Raw genomic sequence first — 14,627 nt, forward strand, 5'->3', positions numbered from 1 at the left:
AAATACTATTGCAACTCCCCGTCCCAGATAACATCCAGTACGATACGACCAACGCCGATCAACGTACATGTACATTCTTAAATCTTCTCCAATACCCTACCCATGTTTCTCATGTACTGGTACAGGTACTCCAACTGCCCGTCTCAGAAGACACCTAGCTAGTCCCATACGGCCAATGTCGACCAACGTACATTCTTGAATCTTCTCCAATACCCTACCCATGTTTCTCATGTACTGGTACAGGTACTCCAACTGCCCGTCTCAGAAGACACCTAGCTAGTCCCATACGGCCAATGTCGACCAACGTACATTCTTGAATCTTCTCCAGTACCCTACCCATGTTTCTCATGTACTGGTACAGGTACTCCAACTGCCCGTCTCAGAAGACACCTAGCTAGTCCCATACGGCCAATGTCGACCAACGTACATTCTTGAATCTTCTCCAGTACCCTACCCATGTTTCTCATGTACTGGTACAGGTACTCCAACTGCCCGTCTCAGAAGACACCTAGCTAGTCCCATACGGCCAATGTCGACCAACGTACATTCTTGAATCTTCTCCAATACCCTACCCATGTTTCTCATGTACTGGTACAGGTACTCCAACTGCCCGTCTCAGAAGACACCTAGCTAGTCCCATACGGCCAATGTCGACCAACGTACATTCTTGAATCTTCTCCAGTACCCTACCCATGTTTCTCATGTACTGGTACAGGTACTCCAACTGCCCGTCTCAGAAGACACCTAGCTAGTCCCATACGGCCAATGTCGACCAACGTACATTCTTGAATCTTCTCCAATACCCTACCCATGTTTCTCATGAACTGGTACAGGTACTCCAACTGCCCGTCTCAGAAGACACCTAGCTAGTCCCATACGGCCAATGTCGACCAACGTACATTCTTAAATCTTCTCCAATACCCTACCCATGTTTTTCATGTACTGGTACAGGTACTCCAACTGCCCGTCTCAGAAGACACCTAGCTAGTCCCATACGGCCAATGTCGACCAACGTACATTCTTGAATCTTCTCCAATACCCTACCCATGTTTCTCATGTACTGGTACAGGTACTCCAACTGTCCGTCTCAGAAGACACCTAGCTAGTCCCATACGGCCAATGTCGACCAACGTACATTCTTGAATCTTCTCCAATACCCTACCTATGTTTCTCATGTACTGGTACAGGTACTCCAACTGTCCGTCTCAGAAGACACCTAGCTAGTCCCATACGGCCAATGTCGACCAACGTACATTCTTGAATCTTCTCCAATACCCTACCCATGTTTCTCATGTACTGGTACAGGTACTCCAACTGCCCGTCTCAGAAGACACCTAGCTAGTCCCATACGGCCAATGTCGACCAACGTACATTCTTGAATCTTCTCCAATACCCTACCCATGTTTCTCATGTACTGGTACAAGTACTCCAACTGCCCGTCTCAGAAGACACCTAGCTAGTCCCATACGGCCAATGTCGACCAACGTACATTCTTGAATCTTCTCCAATACCCTACCCATGTTTTTCATGTACTGGTACAGGTACTCCAACTGCCCGTCTCAGAAGACACCTAGCTAGTCCCATACGGCCAATGTCGACCAACGTACATTCTTGAATCTTCTCCAATACCCTACCCATGTTTCTCATGTACTGGTACAGGTACTCCAACTGCCCGTCTCAGAAGACACCTAGCTAGTCCCATACGGCCAATGTCGACCAACGTACATTCTTAAATCTTCTCCAATACCCTACCCATGTTTCTCATGTACTGGTACAGGTACTCCAACTGCCCGTCTCAGAAGACACCTAGCTAGTCCCATACGGCCAATGTCGACCAACGTACATTCTTGAATCTTCTCCAATACCCTACCCATGTTTTTCATGTACTGGTACAGGCACTCCAACTGCCCGTCTCAGAAGACACCTAGCTAGTCCCATACGGCCAATGTCGACCAACGTACATTCTTGAATCTTCTCCAATACCCTACCCATGTTTCTCATGTACTGGTACAGGTACTCCAACTGCCCGTCTCAGAAGACACCTAGCTAGTCCCATACGGCCAATGTCGACCAACGTACATTCTTGAATCTTCTCCAATACCCTACCCATGTTTCTCATGTACTGGTACAGGTACTCCAACTGCCCGTCTCAGAAGACACCTAGCTAGTCCCATACGGCCAATGTCGACCAACGTACATTCTTGAATCTTCTCCAACACCCTACCCATGTTTCTCATGTACTGGTACAGGTACTCCAACTGCCCGTCTCAGAAGACACCTAGCTAGTCCCATACGGCCAATGTCGACCAACGTACATTCTTGAATCTTCTCCAGTACCCTACCCATGTTTCTCATGTACTGGTACAGGTACTCCAACTGCCCGTCTCAGAAGACACCTAGCTAGTCCCATACGGCCAATGTCGACCAACGTACATTCTTGAATCTTCTCCAATACCCTACCCATGTTTCTCATGTACTGGTACAGGTACTCCAACTGCCCGTCTCAGAAGACACCTAGCTAGTCCCATACGGCCAATGTCGACCAACGTACATTCTTGAATCTTCTCCAATACCCTACCCATGTTTCTCATGTACTGGTACAGGTACTCCAACTGCCCGTCTCAGAAGACACCTAGCTAGTCCCATACGGCCAATGTCGACCAACGTACATTCTTAAATCTTCTCCAGTACCCTACCCATGTTTCTCATGTACTGGTACAGGTACTCCAACTGCCCGTCTCAGAAGACACCTAGCTAGTCCCATACGGCCAATGTCGACCAACGTACATTCTTGAATCTTCTCCAGTACCCTACCCATGTTTCTCATGTACTGGTACAGGTACTCCAACTGCCCGTCTCAGAAGACACCTAGCTAGTCCCATACGGCCAATGTCGACCAACGTACATTCTTGAATCTTCTCCAATACCCTACCCATGTTTCTCATGTACTGGTACAGGTACTCCAACTGCCCGTCTCAGAAGACACCTAGCTAGTCCCATACGGCCAATGTCGACCAACGTACATTCTTGAATCTTCTCCAATACCCTACCCATGTTTTTCATGTACTGGTACAGGTACTCCAACTGCCCGTCTCAGAAGACACCTAGCTAGTCCCATACGGCCAATGTCGACCAACGTACATTCTTGAATCTTCTCCAATACCCTACCCATGTTTCTCATGTACTGGTACAGGTACTCCAACTGCCCGTCTCAGAAGACACCTAGCTAGTCCCATACGGCCAATGTCGACCAACGTACATTCTTGAATCTTCTCCAATACCCTACCCATGTTTCTCATGTACTGGTACAGGTACTCCAACTGCCCGTCTCAGAAGACACCTAGCTAGTCCCATACGGCCAATGTCGACCAACGTACATTCTTGAATCTTCTCCAATACCCTACCCATGTTTCTCATGTACTGGTACAGGTACTCCAACTGCCCGTCTCAGAAGACACCTAGCTAGTCCCATACGGCCAATGTCGACCAACGTACATTCTTGAATCTTCTCCAATACCCTACCCATGTTTTTCATGTACTGGTACAGGTACTCCAACTGCCCGTCTCAGAAGACACCTAGCTAGTCCCATACGGCCAATGTCGACCAACGTACATTCTTGAATCTTCTCCAGTACCCTACCCATGTTTCTCATGTACTGGTACAGGTACTCCAACTGCCCGTCTCAGAAGACACCTAGCTAGTCCCATACGGCCAATGTCGACCAACGTACATTCTTGAATCTTCTCCAGTACCCTACCCATGTTTCTCATGTACTGGTACAGGTACTCCAACTGCCCGTCTCAGAAGACACCTAGCTAGTCCCATACGGCCAATGTCGACCAACGTACATTCTTGAATCTTCTCCAATACCCTACCCATATTTCTCCTGCGTAAAAAAACAGGAATCTGGCTCCAACTCACTAACCCAGATAACATCCAGTCCGATATAACCAACGCCGACCAATGTAAATTCTTAAATCTTTTCCAATACCCGTATCATATTTCTATTTCACTGATACAGGTACCCGATGTACATGGAGACTTACCCAGCGGAGTCCGGCAACAGCTCACCAGATCGGATAAGGCTCAGTCCCTTACGACCAACAGCGAACAACGTTACCCCGGACTTCGCAAACCTCGTAAAGGAAACCGCCACTCGTCAGAAAAGGAAGAGGGGAATATTTAAGACCAGGAAAACGGTCAGAGGGATTTTGTTATATAATGGGCCCATCTTGTCAACGATCTATCATACTCTCGGATTTAAGTATCTTTTATTCTTCGTAAAATTTGAAACCAAAAGTTGGACTGGAACAATTATTCTTGGCCTTTTTAGATTTTAAAATTTATATTTTCACTTTCATTTCTGACACTCGCTTTGTATTCAATTGCAAATGGTTATCGTTGATAAGATGAGACCAATATCCGTTTTTATAGTTCGATACAGGGGCAAGTTTACATCAACACGTTCACGGTAGAGTTTTGTAAAACTTCAAATCGAATCTGTTCGTTTGGATGTATAATTTTTTTAAAGAACTTTTTAATTATAAAAGGATAAAGTAAATGTTTCGTATGTTGTCTACTCCTTGCACTTCAACTATATAATGAGGTCCCCGCCCAAAAATTCGGGTTACCTATAGTAATCACCCTGTACGTCCGTCTGTGTGTCTGTCGGACGTCCAAAAAACGTTCAAGATATTAATTTCAAAATTCCTTTACTTTGTCACAGTAATAGGACGCTTTTTTGTGACAGGCTATGTAACTTATGCTTAAATGGTGTCACATTGATGGCCCTTTGTATACTAAGAAATTATGACCTTAAGTTCATGTATATGATGATTTATAGATAAATTCTTTGTTATATACTTAATAATATTGCACCCCTTTTTAAATATTTGAATCTATTTTATCCCACTTTTTTCCAATTTAATCACAGAACTGAATTTACAGCTCGCAACGTGGCGGAGCCTGACTAGCTCGTTGGTGGATTTTAACCGCGGCGTGAGCAGCAAGCAAATGTCCCAGCTGTTTGAAATCTTCCTAAAGTGTGAGGTGGAGCGAGAACAGACCAACATCAACCCTGACCAACACCTTCTAAACAGTAATATACATATCCTACTACAAAATGTCTTCTATCCAAGTCATTATATCATAAAATAGGGAGAGTATTTCAAAGGAAAAGTTTCTAGTTGATTGTACGTTATTCTCGCCTGTTACAATTGGGGCATGCAATAATAGCGTCAAGCATGGTGTACTATTACTTTATACACGTATACATATTTATATGGTCAAAACTTGCGATGTACATATGCTCGGTCTAGTCATGGCTGTAGCAATTTTTGAAATACATGTATGTTCAGTCGTCAATAATCGATGACTACACCGCCGCAAGTATTACCATATTATCAGGGGTGAATTTCATCCAAAATCATTGGAGCAATTTCGTACCTTAGAGAGATTTTTAACAGTCGTACTGTATTGTAAAATCACTGCTAGGTGCAAACGTCGCTTCTTTGATTCTTGATAAGGCCACCCCTGGTCTTGACTGTAAGACACGTTTATTACATCAACAATGTTATGGTCTTCATACTTCTCTCAGGTCAGTTACAGAATATCGAGAAGAACGCCATGCCGTCCGGCTATGTTACAAACGTTCAGACACGAGTGGTCATCCGCCACCGGCTGGTCATCCTCAATAGACTCCCGTCCGACCTTCGTTTCTGGACTGAAGTGAAAAAGTAACCTTGTCATTCTCATCTTAGCAATTTATAAGTTAGAATGATTTTGTGATTACATCTACCTCTAAACATTCTCCCCGTCTCTTCTTGCACTTAACCCTTCATACTATAATTTTGTGCTTAACCCTTTTCCACCCCATCTTGTCCTAAACCATATGCCATCGCATATTGTCATTAACCCTTTCTCTTCACATCTTGCACTGAACCCTCTCTTATATCGTCTTGTCATTATTAAATCTCTCCCATCCCATCTGTTCAATATCAATCTCACATCCCATCTTTGCATTAATCCTCTCCCATCTCATCTTACACTTAACTCTCTCTTATACTGTCTTGACACTAACCCTCTCCTATCTCATCTTGCACTGAACCCTCTCTTATACCGTCTTGACATTAACCCTCTCCTATATCGTCTTGCACTGAGCCCTCTCTTATACTGTCTTGACATTAACCCTCTCCTATCTAATCTTGCACTGAACCACCCTCTCTCATATCGTCTTGACATTAACCGTCTCCCATCTCATCTTGCACTGAACCCTCTCTTATATCGTCTTGAATATATCGTCTTGACATTAACCGTCTCCCATCTCATCTTGCACTGAACCCTCTCTTATATCGTCTTAACATTAACCGTCTCCTATCTCATCTTGCACTGAACCCTCTCCAGTTTCGTCTTGCTCTGAACCCCCTCTTTTATTATCGTCTTGTCACTAACCCTCTCTCATCCAATCTTGTTATTAACCCTCTCCCATCTCGTCTTGCGATAAACCCTGTCTAATATAATCTTGTCAATAAAGCCTCTATAATTTGATCTTCTCCCAAACCACTACCATCTTAGCTTGCACTAAACCTTCTTTTATATCATAGTGTCATTAAATCCCCATCTTATTTTTAACTAAACACTCTCCCAACCAATCGTGCCCTTTATTCTTTCCATTCCATCTGGTCCTTAACCCTCTCCAATATTTGATTGTACTTTACCTTCTTCCATACCATCATTTTCTAAATTATCTCCTGCCCAAGCTTGAATAAACCATCTCCAATCTCATTTTTCACTGAACCCTCTCCAAGATTATCTTGTCTTAACCCAATTTCACCTCACATTGTCCTATACATTCTCCCACCAAATCTTTTTAACACAACTACTCCCATCTACTCTTATCTTAGAACCATCTCTAGGATCGTCTTATCCTTAACCTTCTCCCACCCCATCTTGTCTACCACCCGCTTCCATCCCGTCTTATCATTGGCCCTCTCCATAACATCATGTCCATTAACCCTCTCTCATCTCGTCTTTCACCCGCTTCCATCCCGTCTTATCATTGACCCTCTCCCATCACATCATGTCCATTATCCTTCTCCCATCCCATCTTGTCTTTCAGCCGCTTCCATCCAGTGTTATCATTGACCCTCTCCCATAACATCATGTCCATTAACCCTCTCTCATCTCATCTTGTCTTTCACCCGCTTCCATCCCGTCTTTTCATTGACCCTCTCCCATCACATCATGTCCATTAACCTTCTCCCATCCCATCTTGTCTTTCACCCGCTTCCATCCCGTCTTGACATTGACCCTCTCCCATCACATCATGTCCATTAACCCTCTCTCATCTCATTTTGTCCTTAACCCGCTTCCATCCCGTGTTATCCTTGACCATCTCCCATCTCAGCTTGCCCATAACCATATCCATCACATCTTGTCCTAAATCCTCTCCAATCTCATATTGTGCTTACTCCACTTCGTCTCATCTTCGATTAAACCTGTCTCTTAAACCATCGAGGGGAACGTCTTAGCCAAGGACAAGGAAGTCCTGTGTGACAACACTCACCAAATCTCATCTTGCCTTAATCCCTCACTTATCCCATCTGGAACTAATTCTTATTCAGTCCCATCTTCCCCTCAACCCTCTCCAATCTCATCACACTGTAACTCTTTTCTTATCTCATCTTCCCCTAAACCCTCTCCAATCTCATCACACTGTAACTCTTTTCTTATCTCATCTTCCGCTAAACCCTCTCCAATCTCATCACACTGTAACTCTTTTCTTATCTCATCTTCCCCTTAACCCTCTCCAATCTCATCACACTGTAACTGTTTTCTTATCTCATCTTCCCCTAAACCCTCTCCAATCTCACCATACAGTAACTCTTTTCTTATCTCATCTTCCCCTAAACCCTCTCCAATCTCATCACTCTGTAACCCTTTTCTTATGTCATCTTCCCCTAAACCCTCTCCAATCCCAACACACTGTTACTCTTTTCTTATCTCATCTTCCCCTAAACCCTCTCCAATCTCATCACACTTTAACTCTTTTCTTATCTCATCTTCCCCTAAACCCTCTCCAATCTCACCATACTGTAACCCTTTTCTCATCTCATTTTGCCCTCAACCCTCTTTAATCTAATTTTGTCATAAATCCCTTTTCTATTTGTCTCTACGCAGGTTCCAAGACCTTACTGATACGATGATGTCCAGGGGGAGCGTCTCAGCCCAGGACACGGAGTTCTTGTGTGACAAGATTCGTTCGATCATCTCATGCTACCTCGCATCCGAAGTCTCTCCAAGAGTTCAGGTTAAGTGCACTCTGTTTGATAAGTGATAACTAATTATTGGTTTGGGTTATTTCGTACCACAATTGTACACATGTGTATGGTTTCGTCATTTCCATCAAGTTGACTTCAATATCACTATACCCTGCGTCCTTGATATATGTCTTTTTCACCCTATAACTCATTTTTGCTGAATTCTTAATAATCCTACCAATTTTTCTTCCGCACTAATATCAAATTTAAATTCCAGATCAACGTGCCTAGCGACCTTGCATTGAATATCATCAACAGCCTCGCGAGTTCTGGGCCGACCAGAGGCATCTTCCACGACGCTATTATCCTCCTCTTCCCTGTTCTCTACCATTACTATGGCAGGTAATGTCGCTCATACATAATCATTTTCTACATTTACTTCTTTCAGTTGCTATTTCTTACCTTTTCGATTTACAGCTAAGTTCGAAGGGGTTATTTTGTGCTGCGCAACCTCATTTCGCTGCAAGTAATAGACACTTACTTTTACATGCCAAACGTATGGAAGAACATGTAAATTAATTACATTATTATTTATAAGGAACACTAAAGTATATTATATAAATAACACCATTATAAATAAATTTCTTTATCACCTTGTCAAAATCATGTGGGAGGTTTTGTCCACCTAGTCATAAGTTTCAGATCATCATCCATTTGTTATAACAGTTATTTCATCAACCTTATCAGTTATTTCTTGATAACCTATTTTATGTTTAAAACTGTAATAATGTATTTTACCTGAATAAGTGTCAATCAATCAATCAATCAATCAATCAAATAATCAATCAATCAATCAATCAATCAATCAATCAATCAATTAACCGATCGATCGATCGATCGATCAATCAATTAGGTTTACGGAGGAGTGGATGAAAGGGGAGATACCTGAAGAGTACATGGACATCATCGAGCAGGCGTTACGAGGCAGAGTCACCGACGACCCACACGCCAACGAGAAAATCCCGGACTACACCGATGTCAAAGCCGACAGCATCAAGGTTACCACGCAGCTTTTCCTAGGTAAAGAATTATTGTAACATTTGTTTTATTCAAGTTTTTCAAGGTTTTCCCGCGCCTATCTGCTGCAGTATTGCTTAACTCCGCCTCGACTACACCATGTCTTAAATTGTGTTTAATGCCATAAGTGACATGAGAAAGAAGTGACTGCAATTCCAATTGGATAACTAGTTTCCAATCTTCACAATGGCCAATTAGATTTCTATTTTTTAACGATCGTCGATAAGACAACTTGTATCATTGGACGTGGTTAGTGTACAGGATGCGGATCGGAGTGAGAGTGTTACATTTGTCAAATACTGCATCACTGTATGGGAACGGACACCGGATATCTCAAAAAGTGATACTAGTAAGTAAACAGACAATTATGCAGTTGTTTTTCTTTACCAGAGGTAAGATCTTGCTGTGTTGACGCATATCTACCGTATCCACAAATGAAGCAAGTGTTTGAACTAATAGATGAATGCTAAATTTGGCCTATGGTATACTTTAAAGTGCTTACGATTTAGCAGACCTCGAAAAATGTTTCTTCAAATCTGAGATGATCACCTCAAAACTTACAGAATTTAGACAAGCTTTGTTATTTTTGGGAAATATATCGAATAAATAAAAAAATCTGAATCGAAGGATTTCACAAGCATAAGCTCAACTATTTTTATTGTAAGAAATGGCAATGTAACTTTTAAACTGTTAAAGATATGCCCTTAGAAATGTTCACAGTACTGTACTGGGGATAGCCGTATTATGTACTGGGGATAGTTTCAAAGTTGAGAAATGTGTCCTGGTGATAACATGTAAATGGGACAAAAATTTATACATGTATGTCTATTTCGAACTTTCAAATAATCTGCAAAAAGTGTGAGTACAGTTTGATAAGAAATTATTGAGCATACTTTAGTTAACAATGAGTTTGATCCATGCTCTCCTAAATGAACGTATATGTGCAAGCTGCTTAAATATCAGGGTTGGTCACAATATATACTTTCTCACTGAAGTGAACGAGCAGAGACCATTAATTATTCTGTTCTAAGTAATAGCAACATCGACCCAAGCTTAGAAAAAAGCTTCACGTGTTCCAAATTTGATCACAATATCTCATTCCCTACTGATGAATTTCTGTGTGCAAAAACGTACCTACTTGATTTACAAAGCAATACTATATATATGAATAGCAAACACCACCTAAATTCTACGGCCATATGTTTTGTGTGCCTCAATAAATCAGATTACCGGCGTATTTCAAATATTTAGATATTTGGGATTCGAACGTTCATGCTTGTGAAAACACATCATGGTTAACTAATCTGTATGAATGAAACAGTTTTAAGTGCATACAGATAAAAAAAAACAACAACATGTTTTTTGCTCTCATCCCTCGATATGGACAACATCGAACATTTTCCCTCGAGCTCGCGTAAGGTAAATGGCCGTTATCATTATCACAGTCTCGTTATTCTAAAAACATCGTTACTATCCTCAGTCCACTTAATAGCTATCCTATGTGCAGTTATTTATTTGCTTCATCTATCCCCAGTACATCGCCAGGGCATCAAAAGGTATGAATATCTCCGTAACAAAAAAAGATATCGTATTGATATCTTACATATAACTAGATAATGTAATTACAATGAAATCGCTCGATTCAGTTTTCATTCTTATTTTCAATTTGTTGATTTATGTTTGAAAGCGTACCACATAAATGAACATTTGTGAGCGATCATGCAACTTTCGGCGAGAATTAGGCTATTATACAAAAGAGGAGACACATTTCCGTCATAGTCGTATATTGCACAGTATCAAGTTATTCAAAACTCTTCGATTTTGATAAATATATCACCATAAAATACAAAAAGTGATAGAAAACTTTCCATGTGTCAAAATCAAACGCTTATCGATTTATCACTTTTTGAGCTATATCCGGTGTCCGTTCCCACACAATGTGCATGGCATCTTCTATTCCCCGAGTTATCAACGCCTAAATGTCCATAAATTGTGGATCAAAATTTAGCGTAGAGCAATATTTCCAGCCAAAAAAATATCTTGTTAGAAAGATTGATATGTTATTCGATTTTCGATCGATCGAAACGATCGTCGATAAGGTAGCCCCATTATAAACGTATAACCTAATCTCATGGCATGTTACAATAACCGTTGGCTAAAATGGTAGTGAAGTTTAATCCAAGAAAAGTTGTAACCCGTGTATCGGTGTATACACTGAGCACGTGAGAAACAAGAGTCCTCTTCGCAAAGAGCTAGAGTATCGCACAAGGATCTCTTGAATCTCACTCTGTTCTAATGGCTGGATTTGACTTGGAATTACAGTCACTTCTATCTCATGTCACTTATGGCATTAAACACAATTTAAGTCGTGATGATGTAGCTACAGGTTACACTTGAGAGCTGAAAAACATTTCTTTGGTCGTAGGCCGACGGTATTCAAACTGACTTCCTGTGAAATCAAATGAACATAATTAAAAATTTCATTGGTCACTATGAAAAATGAAACTAAAAACCCAATTGGCCATTGTGAAGATTGGAAACTAGAGATCCTATTGACCATTGTGAAGATTGTAAAGTAAATAAGGAAATCTAATTTGCCATTATAAAAAAGTCGAATAAAATAAACGTGTATCGAATAAGTATCGAATACGATCCTTTTAGCTTTGTGGTTGTTCATCTATATCAAGCCAAACTATTTCTACGAACAAATAATACACCCATTATGTACTACAGACGAAGGCTCAACGAAGATACAGTTTTCGCTTGCAAACGGAATCACCCTCGTCTACCCAATGACCCGCATCCCACGGACCCCGCCTAATGTCGGACGGCGGATGACGCGCCACTCTATCCTAACGCTGAACGAGGTAGACTCGCCCAAGAAGGACAGCAAGCAACGCATAGACAAGAGGGGCGGTGATGAGAAGAAGAGGTCGGAAAAGATTATAGTTAAAGAGGGAAGAAACATTACACCGGTAGGTTTAATTGGGACAATCACTCGTCTTAGGGGGCATGGACACGATTTTCGCATTAATGGTCAGGGCAAAATGTTAATTACACTTAAAGCTGCACTCTCACAGATTTACCGTTTTGACAACTTTTTTTTATTTTTTGTCGTGGAACGAGCCAATTTCTGCGTAGACATCTGCAAACCAATGATATAAGCCAGCTGACAAAAGATCAGATCGCAGATTTACGTCTTTCCATTTGATAATTATTGTTTTATGACTAAAAGCGTTACTAACGGTCTAAGAAAATTCATAAAACATCATGTTTTGAAACTTAATTACGAAAATCTTGCATTTTCCCATAAATTGGCTCGTTCGAAGACAAAAAATAAAACAGTTGTCAAAATGTTTAATCTGAGACAGTGCAGCTTTAAGTTTCTAGAAAAAATTAATGAACTCACATTGATAGTCGGCGACGCAGTAATCTCCCTTGGCGACAGCAAAAATGCCGAGTTTTGAAAAATTTACATTGAGCCTAATTGTTTTTTTTGAAATTGTCATTCGAACGAATGAACTCCAGATAATTCCCTCTTCATGTATAGTATTTTTATCCCAAAGCAGTGCTTGTTGATTTAGGTGATTGACTGTAAAATACTTTTTCTTGCAAGTTTTGAGCTACAGAGTGATTTTTTTCTCGACATGAATAGCCCCGCCTCCTTTTCCTTTTAAAGACACCCGTCTGAAAATATATAAACACAATCGTTAGCTTTTTGCTTTATACTACCTGGAAATACAGAAGTAGAATTAAGACGATCATTTGCAATCAAGTATTAATTTATTAGACACCAAATGAACCTTAAAGTTCGCGAAGCAGTGTGGTAGTTCGTCATACTTTAAAAAAAATCGAAAATGATATTAATTCAGTTAATTGTTAATTTTCATGTTATGAAAGAGCTCCAGTTTTTTCACAATTCGTTTCCTACTAAATTACAATTTATGAGCACCACAACCTATTCATTAGCACCACAACGTTCAGAAAATCCAGCAAAGTGCAGCAAGTATAACAAATAAAGTTCAAAAATTTGTAACGAGGCAACCTTTTGTCAATAAAAAAGCCAAACACATGTAAAGAAATTGCTTAAACCTAAGGTACGATAACAATTCTCACGAAAATCCAGATTTTTACGTTGTCAACACTAACGTCTAGCATGTTATGCAAGTTCTGGACGATCAGATTTTAAATTTTATTCAGAACTTTTACATTTAGAACAACTCCTATGTTGAACTACATTCTCCATCTCTTTAAATTTACTCGTATAAACCTCTAAAAATGAAAATAAGAAACCATACTCACTGTTTACATCGATATTCCACTCATTGGCACTATAACGGAAGACGCGTTGGAGCATTTTCAACACATAACAGAATGTTATGGCTCCAATGATTACCCGCCATGTGATAATAATATCAACGATTTTGATTCTCGGACTTGCAAAAATAAATCGCAATAATAGGTATCCAATGTAAAATCTAGTGATTTTTGATGCCCTGTTAATACCATGGAATTTTTAAAGCATTTGGAAGGGTTTGACGAATATGTTGAACCTTTTAACATTTTTGTTATAAACAATATATTGAAAGAGTGCAAAATCGGGCATTTAATTTGTTAGATATACATAAGTTATTTGCAAACAAAATACTTTCAAATGATACCAAAATAATATGGAGATACATGACATCAAACTTTATGCAATGACAACCTTATTTATTCAACGAATACCTTAAACTCCCATTACTATGTTCATCCCCGAAGGCCACCAAAAAGACGCCGGCGTCCGTGGACCACATGCGGCGCCTGAACCTCTTGTTGGAGTCACTCAACCGTGAACGCGAAGAGAAGATGAAGGAACAGAATCGCCGCTTCAGCAAGATGATAAATTTCGAGAGTATAGTGGCCGCCGCCATGGCTGAGCGATCGGAAACAAACTCCATGCAGTCGTAGCAGGAAATGACTATGATAATTATGGATCTATTGCATTTTTTTGGTTTCAATCCCACCTTGTCAGTAAATGTTGGTTTCGGAAGCGTCTGTTTTCATTTATATATTACACATTTTCATAAAACAAGATTATATTTTTAACAAAAGTTAGAGGCTGAACTAAACTTTTATCTTTCAACGTTCATTTAAATACTTCTAATAACAATATTCTTTAATATACAATGCTTGTTTAGTTAATTCCTTCCTGTCATTTGATTTCAATAATTGTAGAAATTTGTACACAGAAGGGCATGTAGTAACAGTGCTTAAGATATTTCTTTCTAACATTAGAATAACATGGAAAA

At 40.5% G+C, this 14,627-nt stretch overlaps 1 protein-coding gene across 1 annotated transcript in view; it reads left to right on the forward strand.

The window, feature by feature from the left end:
* The window catches only part of LOC128244204 (uncharacterized), a 34,801-nt gene extending 20,515 nt beyond the window's left edge, over positions 1-14,286 (forward strand). The window contains exons 16-23 of the mRNA XM_052962221.1: positions 4,023-4,200; positions 4,949-5,099; positions 5,598-5,736; positions 8,180-8,309; positions 8,537-8,661; positions 9,173-9,339; positions 12,070-12,311; positions 14,098-14,286. Coding sequence (XP_052818181.1) covers positions 4,023-4,200; positions 4,949-5,099; positions 5,598-5,736; positions 8,180-8,309; positions 8,537-8,661; positions 9,173-9,339; positions 12,070-12,311; positions 14,098-14,286 — 1,321 coding nt within the window. The remainder of the gene's footprint in view (positions 1-4,022; positions 4,201-4,948; positions 5,100-5,597; positions 5,737-8,179; positions 8,310-8,536; positions 8,662-9,172; positions 9,340-12,069; positions 12,312-14,097) is intronic.
* The last annotated feature ends 341 nt before the right edge of the window (positions 14,287-14,627 follow it).

This window comes from Mya arenaria, chromosome 8 (genome assembly GCF_026914265.1).
Source record: "Mya arenaria isolate MELC-2E11 chromosome 8, ASM2691426v1".
NCBI lineage: Eukaryota > Metazoa > Mollusca > Bivalvia > Myida > Myidae > Mya > Mya arenaria.